The sequence below is a fragment of the Salvelinus sp. IW2-2015 genome, unplaced genomic scaffold (genome assembly GCF_002910315.2).
Source record: "Salvelinus sp. IW2-2015 unplaced genomic scaffold, ASM291031v2 Un_scaffold2991, whole genome shotgun sequence".
Classification (NCBI taxonomy): Eukaryota; Metazoa; Chordata; class Actinopteri; order Salmoniformes; family Salmonidae; genus Salvelinus; species Salvelinus sp. IW2-2015.
Window position 1 is genome coordinate 21,250 of NW_019944285.1, and position 14,331 is coordinate 35,580.

At 44.6% G+C, this 14,331-nt stretch overlaps 1 protein-coding gene across 1 annotated transcript in view; it reads left to right on the plus strand.

Annotated features, from left to right (window-relative positions):
• Positions 1–4,572: 4,572 nt before the first annotated feature.
• The window catches only part of LOC112075118 (ras-related protein Rab-10), a 45,820-nt gene continuing 36,061 nt past the window's right edge, over positions 4,573–14,331 (plus strand). Inside the window, exon 1 of the mRNA XM_070440777.1 lies at positions 4,573–5,432. Within this exon, the coding sequence (XP_070296878.1) occupies positions 5,306–5,432 (127 nt within the window). The 5' untranslated portion in view covers positions 4,573–5,305. The remainder of the gene's footprint in view (positions 5,433–14,331) is intronic.

Sequence of the window (14,331 nt, forward strand, 5' to 3'; positions counted from 1 at the left end):
CGTTTACAGGGGTGGATCCCAAAATAAATGACATTTACAGGGGTGGATCCCAAAATAAATGACATTTACAGGGGTGGATCCCAAAATAAATGACATTTACAGGGGTGGATCCCAAATTAAATGACGTTTACAGGGGTGGATCCCAAAATAAATGACGCTTACAGGGGTGGATCCCAAAATAAATTGGTAAAAAACGAATTAAGTTAGTTAAGACATTTTATAGATAAAACAATAAGTATCATATTGGTTTGAAATGTGTGCATGTTTTTTTCCTCTGACAAAACAAAGCTGATTTAAAGGGGGTGTGGAATATTTCAAAACTCTTCAGCAGGTACACAGGATGGACATGTTCTCCATGAAAATCAAATCCAATCAAATGTTATTGGTCACATACACATTTTCCCCAGATGTTATTGCAGTGTAGCAAAATGCTTGTGCTCCCAGCTCCAACAGTGCAGTAATATCTAACAATTCACAGCAATACACACAAATCTAAAAGTAAAATAGTAGAATTAAAAAATATATAAATATTAGGACGAACAATGTCAGAGTGGCATTGACTAAAATACAGTAGAGTAGAATACAGTATGTACATATGAAATGGGTAAAGCAGTATTTAAACATTATTAAAGTGACCAGTGTTCCATTATTAAAGTGACCAGTGATTCCATGTCTATGTATATGGGGCAGCAGCCTCTAAGGTGCAGGGTGGAGTAACATTATTAAAGTGACCAGTGATTCCATGTCTATGTATAAAGGGCAGCAGCTTCTAAGGTGCAGGGTGGAGTAACCGGGTGGAAGCCGGCTAGTGATGGCTATTTAACAGTCTGATGGCCTTGAGATAGAAGCTTTTTTTCAGGCTCTTGTTCCCAGCTTTTATGCACCTGTACTGACCTCGCCTTCTGGATGATAGCGGGGTGAACAGGCAGTGGCTCGGGTGGTTGTTGTCCTTGATGATCTTTTTGGCCTTTCTGTGACATCGGGTGCTGTAGGTGTCCTGGAGGGCAGGTAGTTTGCCCCCGGTGATGCGTTGGGCAGACCGCACCACCCTCTGGAGAGCCCTGTGGTTGTGGGCGGAGCAGTTGCCGTACCAGGCAGTGCTACAGCCTAACTGGATGCTCTCAATTGTGCATCTGTAGAAGTTAGTGAGGGTTTTAGGGGCCAGGCCAAATTTCTTCAGGCTCCTGAGGTTGAAGAGGCTCTGTTGCGCCTTCTTCATCACACTGTCTGTGTGGGTGGACCATTTCAGTTCGTCAGTGATTAGTACGCCGAGGAGCTTGAAGCTTTCCACCTTCTCCACTGCGGTCCCATCAATATGGATAGGGGTGTGCTCCCTCTGCTGTTTCCTGAAGTCCACGATCAGCTTTTTCGTTTTGTTGATGTTGAGGGAGAGGTTATTTTCCTGCCACCACTCTCCCAGGGCCCTCACATCCTCCCTGTAGGCTGTCTCGTCATTGTTGATAATCAGGCCTACCATGATCGTGTCGTCTGCAAACATGATGATTGAGTTGGAGGCGTGCATGGCCACACAGTCATGGGTGAACAGGGAGTGCAGGAGGGGGCTGAGTACGCACCATTGTGGGGCCCCTGTGTTGAGGATCAGTGTAGTGGAGGTGTTGTTGCCTACCTTCACCACCTGGGGCGGGCCGTCAGGAAGTCCAGGACCCAGTTGCACGGGGGGGGGGTTCAGACCCAGGGCCCGAGCTTAATGATGAGCTTGGAGGGTACTATGGTGTTGTATGCTGAGCTGTAGTCAATGAACAGCATTCTTACATGCTGACCAGACTTCACGCGCGCATGTTCATTTTGTCCCCTCACACCAGATGAGATGCTCATTTTGTCCCCTCACACCAGATGAGATGCTCATTTTGTCCCCTCACACCAGATGAGATGCTCATTTTGTCCCCTCACACCAGATGCGATGCGACGTGGCTGGTTCTCCCTTTATAATCCGTGATTGTCTGTAGACCCTGCCACATACGACTCCTGTCTGAGCCGTTGAATTGCGACTTTTACTTTGTCCCTGTACTGACGTTTTGCCTGTTTGATTGCCTTACCGATGGAATAACTACAGTGTTTGTATTCCACCATATTCCCAGTCACCTTGCCATGGTTAAATGTGTGGGTTCACGCTTTCAGAAAAGTGGCTATCGAGAGGGAGGACAGTCTTCCATTTGTCTACTAACGAATTGACACACTACTCGACCGCTTATCGGTTTCCGGCACAAAGGAGAGAGGATGGAGATGGTCCTTTTCACAAACGAGAAAACCCCGATGTTGACTATTGAGATAGAGATAGGTGATGAAATATGAAGCAACAGTACCACCTGCTGGTTCTTAGTGATGATGCCGTGCCTGCAGTTCACCATCTCACCAGCGATGGCAGCAGAGCGTCTGTGGGAGACAAGTTCAGAACATGTGGAGGATGTCCTGTTTTTTACTGCGTGTGTGTGTGTGTGTGTGTGTGTGTGTGTGTGTGTGTGTGTGTGTGTGTGTGGGTGTGTGTGTGTGTGTTGTGTGGTGTGTACTTAGCTGAAGGGCTAGAGAGCATACCCTGGTTGATTGATAATTTCCTAGAAACACTGGTTTAACAGTAGCTACACCGATCTGGATAGGTTGTAGTTAGATACTAGACCACACACCAACACCAAACACACACACACCACACACACACACACACACACACACACACACACACACACACACACACACACACACACACACACACACACACACACACACACACACACACACACACACACACACATGTTTAGAACTAATCATTGATCACGTGGTGCAAGAATGAATGCAATGAATTGATTATTGAATGTTTTGATGGACACAGTTTTGTGGAAGCAAGACAAACACAGCCTCTGCTCAGCAAGCTCCAACTCCAGAACTAATCGTTTGGGGGCTGCAGTTCGTGAAAGACGTTGTGGCTTATCACCCTCACGGCAGTCAAGCAATGCATTCTGTCAAGAGTCGTTCACAATCTAGTCCGGGTGCGGCCACAACTACAACTCAATTCAAATGCATCTAGAAATAATCTTATTTGGATGCCTAGCAATCAACAAATTGATCTTCCCATCACTAGTCGGTAAGTGAAGACTGATCTTCCCATCACTAGTCAGTAAGTGAAGACTGATCTTCCCATCACTAGTCAGTAAGTGAAGACTGATCTTCCCATCACTAGTCAGTAAGTGAAGACTGATTTTCCCACCACTAGTCAGTAAGTGAAGACTGATCTTCCCATCACTAGTCAGTAAGTTAGTGGTCAGAGAGGAAAAGGTGAAGGGATGACTGGGCCCAAAATCTGTCTTCTCCAGTAGGTGGTGTTTTTTTGCTCGACAAGCGAGGAGTTTTTGAATGGAGGTCAATGAAAACGTAGAACTTGGTTAACAGAAATGTGTATGGCTTATTTGCTACGTATGGTGTATTTGATCAAATATAAGTGTCATAATGCTTAGGTTGTTTCGAGTGTATTGATATGTAGGACACGTGACATCCTGGCAACTTTGAGAAAAAACACTTTACATTGGAGTTGTGCCACGCATATCTGCCCTCTCATTGGCTAGAGTGGCCCCACCTGATCTTGCCTCCTCCCATTTATTTTATTTGTTAGAGTGGCTACTTGAGTATCTGGTCAATATAATGGATCTGCTGAAGTTAAGTATACTTCCTGTTGTCAGAGTGATGAGTTGGTCATGATGGAACAAACCGAAAGAGACATTTGTTTTTTTTAAATGGCATTCTTGTGTTGAAGGCACACTGTCTGTTTAGAAGAGGGAAATTACAAAATATTATTGTTATGTTTGATGTGTTATTATTGGTCTGAATAATAATAAAAGTAAGTGCCCCATGGAAAGTACTGAAACTGTACTAAAGTAGCAGAATTTTGAGTGATTGGTAACACCCACTACATGCACATGAGAATTTATGACATCATTCAGCTTGACTCATAGCTGGGATCGTCAAACCTCTGGCCAGACACCAACCAGCAAACACACCCCGACCAGCACGGACGGAAACCGGCAGCCATTTTGGAAAAAAAAGTTACAATTTCACCAGTGGAACCAAAGATTTTTTATAAATAACCCAAGATAGACCACAGCCTGTGTTTTCCAACGGCAGCAAATTAATCATAGTGGGCAGAACAAGCAAGGAGGTGGGCAGAGCCAAGCACGAGCTTGCGAGAGCCTATTGGCGCGTTCTACCATGTATTTGCATATTTCCGTTAGGGAACGCCTACTCCGTGAAGCATTCGTGTCCAATAATTCAATTCGCCCTTGCACTCCTTCTAAACAACGCAATTTTTAAGAAATGTTGTCAAAGAATAAAGTCTAGAAAACTGTCCACAACATATTTTAGTTTTAGAAACAGAAAACGCTATTGAGATCAAATGTTTAATCGAAATGAGCAGAATATCAGCCAAAATCCATCTCGCCCCAGCTTCTCAAACTGCCGGGCACTAGGCCTCCATTGGGCTTCCTCTCACCACCATATTTGGTAGAGGGGAAACACCAACCGGATGCTTCACATTTATACATCCGGGTAAATATCTGTTTCATTGTTCTGTCTGTAGTGGAACGGAGAGTCCGAGCCTGGGATTGTTCCGGAATGGTCATGCAGAAAAACATTTGCCCTTTCTACAAGTCAACCTAAATTACGCCTTTTTACTCCTTGACAATCTGACCAATCGGGTTCAGCTGTAAATTTGAAAAGCAGTGATGTGAGCAAATCACCGAGCGAAAGTTTGACAGAAGGGGCGGAAACAGGCGTCTTGCTAGGGTGTCGCCGTGGTGCCTGCATTTGGCGACGTCACGGCTGTCGTTTGTTTCATGGTCTAATCATCGACATAACAAATAATTGTAACAAGATCGTTAATTGACACACTTTTAACATACGAAAATTTATAATTCTTCTCGATCGCAAGTCCTGAGGCGGTTGTAATGACGGGGAATTCAAATAATTTTAATGAGCTCGTTGGTAGTTTGAAGAAAGAGTAAGTCGGGGAGGGGAGCCATTTTGTCCCGACAGTGCGAGAGAAAGAAAGAGTGGAAAAGGGGAATCACACGGGATACATTTTTTTGGGTGGTTTTTAATTCAAATGCTGTAAGACAACCCGGTTTGCTACTCTTCGGTTACTGTTGCGACACGCTACCCCTGGTGGTATATAGCTAACTAGCCAACTAGATATCAACATAACTCAAATATTACACACCGTTCCTCTGCTTGTAACTCAGGCTGGCTCTAGACCTGCGGTAGATAGTTTCTGCTCTGTCCTGCGAACACAACTTGTCTATCGATGGCGAAGAAGACCTACGACCTGCTCTTCAAGCTCCTGCTGATCGGTGACTCGGGCGTGGGGAAGACCTGCGTGCTGTTCCGATTCTCAGACGATGCCTTCAACACCACCTTCATCTCCACCATAGGTGAGCGGCCAACTGCAGGGATCTGGTCTGGGTCTCTGGGGCGGGGGTGTCAACACTACTGGGGCACAGCTGTATGGATTCTGCGGTGTCAAATTCTCGCTAACAAATCACCACCAGTAGCTAGCTAACGTAGCTATGTAAACTGTAATGATAACTGACTTTCGCTAAATAGCTAGCTTGTTAGCTAGCAGCTAACCAAAAGGCCCACTCCGCAAGTTTGCTGAACTCTCCAAACTAGCTAGTTAGTGTACTAAATGGTTCGTTTAACGTTTAAAATGACATGTCAGTCACAAACTAACCAGTTTGTTCTGGTACATTATGCCTGTCTTATTTCTAAAGTTTCACTTATTTGTTAGCTCACATTAGCTAGCTAACTAGCTGGTTGGGTAACATACATGTACAATGTGTAGACTTAACTAACGTTACCTAGCTATCTGGTGGCCCTCAGTTGCCAACTAACTAGTCTAGTTTCAGAGAAACCAAGTAGTATAACCGGTTATGTATTTCGAAATGCTGGCTTGCTAGGCCAACAGAATGTGCTAGCCTTCCAGTTAGCTAGCTAACACGTAGAATGGGCCGTTAGCTGGCTAATGATATACATTCGTACACTATATAAACATTTTTAGTCATAGTTGTCAGGCAAGGGGCTTTGTTAGTTAGCTTTCACTGGTCTCTGTATGTGTTGGTATGCGAGGAAGATTATAAAAACATCTGCTAAGTTACTCTTCTGAAATCATAAACAATTCTTGATGATGGCGTCACTCTGTCTTTTGTCGATTTTGCTGCCGCGTTCAAACAACTGGGATCTCGGGGGAAAACGAGCTTCGACTGGGAAAAATTGTTTTGAAATGTCAACCAACTCGAAATTTCAAATCGAACTCGGGCCTCTTGCTAGAGCTCTGACCTGAAGATCACGGATATCATGATTTGACCTAATATTTTTCAGAGTTTTTTTCCAGTGGTCTTCAAAGCACCATAAAACTCATGGTAGGCGACCGACCCTTTGCTAGGCCGTATCTGTGTGATGCTGGATTCAGTGTTCTCATCTGCATTAAAACCAAATATCGATTTAGGTTGGATGTGATGGCAGCGATGAGAGCACTGTATCCAGCTTCACACAGATATGAGCTGGCAAATGGTTTTATGGTGCTTTCAAGACAACTGGTAACCTGTCAGTGATCTTCAGGTCGGAGCGCTAGAAGATGCCAGAGTTCCCAACTTCGATTTCCGAGTTGGATGACCATTCAAAACAATGTTTCCCTGTCGGAGCTCGTTTTCTCTTGAGTTCCCAGTTGGAGGCTGGGTCTAGATGGCTGTGTCTACACTTGAAACTTACATGCGACTTTTGCTATCAGATTACGAAGAGCGTGTTTAAAAGACCGGTCTAGCTGCACAGACGTCTCATTGTGGTCAGATTGTGTTGAGATCTGTCTGACCTCTTCAGGAGGTGGTTGGGGGCGTATTGTGAGGAGGAATCCTCAATCTGGAGGCATTCAGGTTACTGGAAGCACATACAGGGGGCGACGTCATCACTCTGCCCACAAGTCTCCAGAAAACATGTGTTTTGGGAGCAAGGCACTTTTCCCCCTTTTCTTTAACATTGGAGGAAATATATTCCTAGCGTGTGAGGAATGTGTTTGCTGGCTTCATAAATGCTAGCTTATTTACCCTGTACAAAATATAAATGCAACCATTTCAAAGATTTTACTACAGACTACAGTCACCACCAGACTGTTCCAGACCCAAGACAGACTACGGTCACCACCAGACTGTTCCAGACCCAAGACAGACTACAGTCACCACAAGACTGTTCCAGACCCAAGACAGACTACAGTCACCACCAGACTGTACCAGACCCAAGACAGACTACGGTCACCACCAGACTGTTCCAGACCCAAGACAGACTACGGTCACCACCAGACTGTACCACACCCAAGACAGACTACAGTCACCACCAGACTGTTCCAGACCCAAGACAGACTGCAGTCACCACCAGACAATACCAGACCCAAGACAGACTACGGTCACCACCAGACTGTTCCAGACCCAAGACAGATACAGTCACCACCAGACCCAAGACAGACTACAGTCACCACCAGACTGTACCAGACCCAAGACTACAGTCACCACCAGACTGTACCAGACCCAAGACTACAGTCACCACCAGACTATACCAGACCCAAGACAGACTACAGTCACCACCAGACTATACCAGACCCAGGACAGACTACAGTCACCACCAGACTGTACCACACCCAGACAGACTACAGTCACCACCAGACTGTACCACACCCAAGACAGGCTAGTCACCACCAGACTATACCAGACCCAAGACAGACGGCAGTCACCACCAGACTATACCAGACCCAAGACAGATTACAAACTACAGTCACCACCAGACTATACCAGATCCAAGACAGACTACAGTCTGGTTAGAAATCACTGTGTGTGTGTGTGTGTCTGTCTGTCTGTCTCTGTCACTGTGTCTCTGTCACTGTGTCTCTGTCACTGTGTCTCTGTCACTGTGTCTCTGTCACTGTGTCTCTGTCACTGTGTCTCTGTCACTGTGTCTCTGTCACTGTCGCTGTCTGTCACTGTGTCTCACTGTCGCTGTCTGTCGCTGTGTCTCACTCACTTGGTCTCACTGTCACTGTGTCTCACGCACTGTGTCTCACTGTCACTGTGTCTCACTGTCACTGTGTCTCACTGTCACTGTCTGTCACTGTGTCTCACTGTCACTGTGTGTCTGTCTGTCTGTCACTGTCACTGTCACTGTGTGTCTGTCTGTCTGTCACTGTCTGTCTGTCTTCACGTCTTCTGTGTGTCACTGTCTGTCTGTGTGTCACTGTCTGTCTGTGTGTCACTGTCTGTCTGTGTGTCACTGTCTGTCTGTGTGTCACTGTCTGTTGTGTGTCACTGTCTGTGTGTGTCACTGTCTGTGTGTGTGTCACTGTCTGTGTGTGTGTCACTGTCTGTGTGTGTGTCACTGTGTGTGTGGTGTCACTGTGTGTGTGTATCACTGTGTGTGTATCACACATGGAGGCCCATAACTGTAGTGTAGAGGCCTGCCCTCTGTCCCTAATGGATGGAGACACATCTGTACAAAAGCCCACCATTCCATCCCATGGAATCTGTTTTTTATCAATATAGCCACGCAACACACTGAACATCCCATATGCCATTTCATGCTCTGGAATCATGAGAAAGAACAATATGTCCTCATGAACAGCATCCCCAACATGTGTATCCAACAAAAGGCAATGCATCTCGGTCCTCACAGCTAGCTCCGTTCGGAGAGCATCATCTGGGGACTTGAGTCATTCTCAGAGTATAACTTCTTAGTTTAACGGTGTTATCTCACACAGGCATTGATGTGAGTTTCTGTGCCTCTGTCTCCCCACACATTGTTTTCACCGTATTAATTGCGGCCGGTATATTCGAAGTCTCTGCAATAGTGTGTGGTTTCATAGTGTAGCTAGTGATTCACCAGGGGATGATTCAATACTGTGTGGTTTCATAGTGTAGCTAGTGATTCACCAGGGGAATGATTCAATAGGTGTGGTTCATAGTGTAGCTAGTGATTCACCAGGGAATGATTCAATAGTGTGTGGTTTCATAGTGTAGCTAGTGATTCACCAGGGGAATGATTCAATAGTGTGTGGTTTCATAGTGTAGCTAGTGATTCACCAGGGATGATTCAATAGTGTAGCTAGTGATTCACCAGGGGAATGATTCAATAGTGTGTGGTTTCATAGTGTAGCTAGTGATTCACCAGGGTGATTCAATAGTGTGTGGTTTCATAGTGTAGCTAGTGATTCACCAGGGGATGATTCAATAGTGTGTGGTTTCATAGTGTAGCTAGTGATTCACCAGGGGAATGATTCAATAGTGTGTGGTTTCATAGTGTAGCTAGTGATTCACCAGGGGAATGATTCAATAGTGTTGTGTTCATAGTGTAGCTAGTGATTCACCAGGGGAATGATTCAATAGTGTGTGGTTTCATAGTGTGTACCTATTGATTCACCAGGGGAATGATTCAATAGTGTGTGGTTTCATAGTGTAGCTAGTGATTCACCAGGGGAATGATTCAATAGTGTGTGGTTTCAAGTGTGGCTAGTGATTCACCATGGAATGATTCAATAGTGGTGTGGCTAGTGATTCACCAGGGGAATGATTCAATAGTGTGTGGTTTCATAGTGTAGCTAGTGATTCACCAGGGGAATGATTCAATAGTGTGTGTTTCATAGTGTAGCTAGTGATTCACCAGGGGAATGATTCAATAGTGTGTGGTTTCATAGTGTAGCTAGTGATTCACCAGGGGATGATTCAATAGTGTAGCTAGTGATTCACCATGGAAATGATTCAATAGTGTATGGTTTCATAGTGTAGCTAGTGATTCACCAGGGGGGATGATTCAATAGTGTAGCTAGTGATTCACCAGGGGAATGATTCAATAGTGTGGTTTTCATAGTGTAGCTAGTGATTCACCAGGGATGATTCAATAGTGTGTGGTTTCATAGTGTGGCTAGTGATTCACCAGGAGGAATGATTCAATAGTGTGTGGTTTCATAGTGTAGCTAGTGATTCACCATGGGAATGATTCAATAGTGTGGCTAGTGATTCACCAGGGGAATGATTCAATAGTGTGTGGTTTCATAGTGTAGCTAGTGATTCACCAGGGGAATGATTCAAGTACAACGGTCAAGTGCTGTCTTTTCCCATGATCACATTAGGGTGGTCTCTCGTTGAATTGTATCTCTTAGATTATAAATATTTAGATTAATGTTAACCACATTACAATGATTTTGACATACAAAGATATTAGAATATATATATTATTTTTTTCTTCAGGATTTAGGAAATTCTCCCGTGACCCTATTTTCATATCAGGCGATTCCTAGTTTGTAAAACGCTGCTATTTAGGTTACTATTCAAATGCTAAACCAAACTACACCAATTCAGCCATAATGTATTTTGTTTAGAAGTAATAACTAGTGATTCCAGGCTCTTGTGACATGGTAGAACCTGCTCCATGTAGCCTGCTCTTCTCCATTACCAAAACATCATCTATTTTTAGAGGATATTGGAATTAATACACACGCAGTATATTAAACAGGGATAATGTTGTAGGTTACACCAGCAAGTAGAACAATATTTCCCGGGCATATGTTTTTATTATACATCTGATTATTTGACATGAATGTGTGGTAAGCTAAAACAGCTAGCTAGCTTGCTATGTTTTTAGCCACGCTAAAGCCAGCTAGCCAGGCTGCCAGCTAGCTACTACTAGCAGGGGACGGTGTCTCTTCCTTGTTTTAACAAAATGAAATGACATAAGAAAAACGTTGCAGTCACCCTCTTGTTAATGGTCGTGGGACTAGTGAGGAGATCATGGCTCCAAACAGTGTCTGTGGCTCCAAATCCCTCTCCAGCCACATAGAGCAACAGAGTGGAGCTTGCAGTAACCTTTACTGGCCACAGAGTTGGGCAGTGTGTTCATCAGAATAGCCCAATAGGTGTGTGTGCAGTGTAATAGGAGTGTCCCCCCCTCTCTGACGCAGCAGTCATACCTTCAGAGACATGCTGCTACATCTCAAAATACACCACCACCGGAAACCCCCTATCCTCTGCCCTCTCTCTTCTCTCTATCCTCTCTTCTCTCTATCCTCTCTCTCTCTTCTCTCTATCCTCTCTCTTTTTCTACTCATTCTCCCGTCTTCTGGCTCCCAAGTGGGTCAGTGGTCTAAGGCACTGCATCTCAGTGCTAGAGGCGTCACTACAGACCATGGTTCGATTCCAGGCTGTATCACCTCTGGCCGTAATTGGGAGTCCCATATGGCGGCCCACAATTGTCCCGGCGTCGTTAGAGTTTGGCCGGTGTAGGCCGTCATTGTAAATGAAAATGTGTTCTTAACTGACTTGCCTACTTAAATAAACACACCTTTCCTCTGCCTCCTCTCCTTAACCAGAAGCAGTTTGAACCTAGAATCTGTTTTCAGTCAGTAACTCTCCTGTCATAGTACTTATCTAGCAGTCAGTTTTTCAGCGGAGTTCTTCATCAGAACAATTGGATTGAAAGGTAGGGAGTATCTCTCGTAGTGTGTGTGTGTGCGTCAGGGTATCCGTTAGCCGGTAATAGCTGGCTTTTGGCTAGTAGAAAATTATTGAAAAGTCAATCAATAAAATTGGCACTGGCTAATTGTCTGGGCGAAGGACAATAATCCCATTGCACAATAATGCTTTTTAGCCTATTCATTGATGGAAATACCAGTTGGTGGAAATATATTTCACCAGTCATGCTTATGTTTATAGGTTAATTTGCATAATTTAGTGGAATTAAATTTAGTTAGGCCCGCACATTGGCTAACCGGGCTATCTGCATTGTGTCCCGCCACCCACCACCCGCCAACCCCTCTTTTACGCTACTGCTACTCTCTGTTCATCATATATGCATAGTCACTTTAACCATATCTACATGTACATACTACCTCAATCAGCCCGACTAACCGGTGTCTGTATATAGCCTCACTAACTGTCTTTTATAGCCTGTCTTTTTACTGTTGTTTTATTTCTTTACTTACCTATTATTCACCTAATACCTTTGTTGCACTATCGGCGCACGTGACAAATAAATGTTGATTTGATTAGTCGTTATGTATCCTATAACACCACACATACATATAGACTGTCTGCTGCTGCACCTCCTCACACAGCTCCTGCTGCTGCACCTCCTCTCACAGCTCCTGTGGCTGCACCTCCTCTCACAGCTCTGTGCTCGCACCTCCTCACACAGCTCCTGCTGCTGCACCTCCTCACACAGCTCCTGCTGCTGCACCTCCTCTCACAGCTCCTGCTGCTGCACCTCCTCTCACAGCTCCTGTGGCTACACCTCCTCTCACAGCTCCTGTGGCTGCACCTCCTCTCACAACTCCTGGGCTGCACCTCCTCACACAGCTCCTGTGGCTGCACCTCCTCTCACAGCTCCTGTGCTGCACCTCCTCACACAGCTCCTGTGGCTGCTGCACCTCCTCACACAGCTCCTGTGGCTGCTGCACCTCCTCACACAGCTCCTGTGGCTGCACCACCTCCTCCACACAGCTCCTGTGGCTGCTGGAGTGAAACATGCTTTTAGAAGCCCAATCATTGCACAAATTTCTAAATGTGTTAAAAACAGTCTTGATTACCACGATTTAAAAAGAGCTCCTATTTTTGTACTTTTCAACTGGTAATCGAAGCGTGTGTTCACATTCACCATTCATGTGCATATAGGCAACAGTAGGCAGGCTTTAGCATGTCACACCACTTGGCAATGAGCTGGAGGCAGTGTGCATTTTGAAAACATACTTCATTGTTTGAAACCTGAACGCTTTACTTCATATTATGAGGCATGTCTTAAATGATTTGATACTTTGAAGCAATTTTGTTAGGCTAAAGGCTTCAATTGAAACCCGTATGGTTTCTCATGTTCTATTGGTTGATTTGAAAACCTTCAAAACCTAGTCATATTAGCAAGCCATGCTAGTCGACGATAATCCAGTCATATAGCATTAGCAAGCCATGCTAGTCGACGATAATCCTAGTCATATTAGCATTAGCAAGCCATGTTAGTCGATGATAATCCTAGTCATATTAGCATTAGCAAGCCATGCTAGTCGACGATAATCCTAGTCATATTAGCATTAGCAAGCCATGCTAGTCGACGATAATCCTAGTCATATTAGCATTAGCAAGCCATGCTAGTCGACGAAAATCCTAGTCATATTAGCATTAGCAAGCATGCTAGTCGACGATAATCCTAGTCATATTAGCATTAGCAAAGCCATGCTAGTCGACGATAATCCTAGTCATATTAGCATTAGCAAGCCATGCTAGTCGACGATAATCCTTAGTCATATTAGCATTAGCAAGCCATGCTAGTCGACGATAATCCTAGTCATATTAGCATTAGCAAGCCATGCTAGTCGACGATAATCCTAGTCATATTAGCATTAGCAAGCCATGCTAGTGCGACGATAATCCTAGTCATATTAGCATTAGCAAGCCATGCTAGTCGACGATAATCCTAGTCATATTAGCATTAGCAAGCCATGCTAGTCGACGATAATCCTAGTCATATTAGCATTAGCAAGCCATGCTAGTCGACGATAATCCTAGTTCATATTAGCATTAGCAAGCCATGCTAGTCGATGATAATCCTAGTCATTTTAGCATTAGCAAGCCATGCTAGTCGATAATCCTAGTCATATTAGCATTAGCAAGCCATGCTAGCGATGATAATCCTAGTCATATTAGCATTAGCAAGCCATGCCAGTTGTTGCATCTTTAGATCTCTCCTCTTTCTACATGTCTAACGGATGTCTTCTTCTGTCGCATGATACCACTCATGTGCAGTGTGCTTTCGACAACAGTGTTTTCCCGCTAATTACGGAAGGAACGGTCACGCGCAGCTTACTGCCTTGTGCACATTGTTATTATGTGAATGAATAATAGTTGATCAACGTTTTAAGCTAAACATTCTGATCTATTGCATCAGACTCATTGCTTTTTCAAGTTGTTTGTTTTATGTAGCCTCGGCCTACTGGGATCTGTCGTCCCAGAGTCCTCTTGTCCACTATGGGGATAGTACAGGGCTCGACATTAACGCTTGTCCACTATGGGGGTAGTACAGGCTCGACATTAACGCTTGTCCACTATGGGGTAGTACAGGGCTCGACATTAACGCTTGTCCCTATGGGATAGTACAGGGCTCCACATTAACGCTTGTCCTCTTGTCCACATATGGGATAGTACAGGGCTCGACATTAACGCTTGTCCACTATGGGGATAGTACAGGGCTCCATATTAACGCTTGTCCACTATGGGTAGTACAGGGCTCGACATAAAATTTCTACTCTCTCTT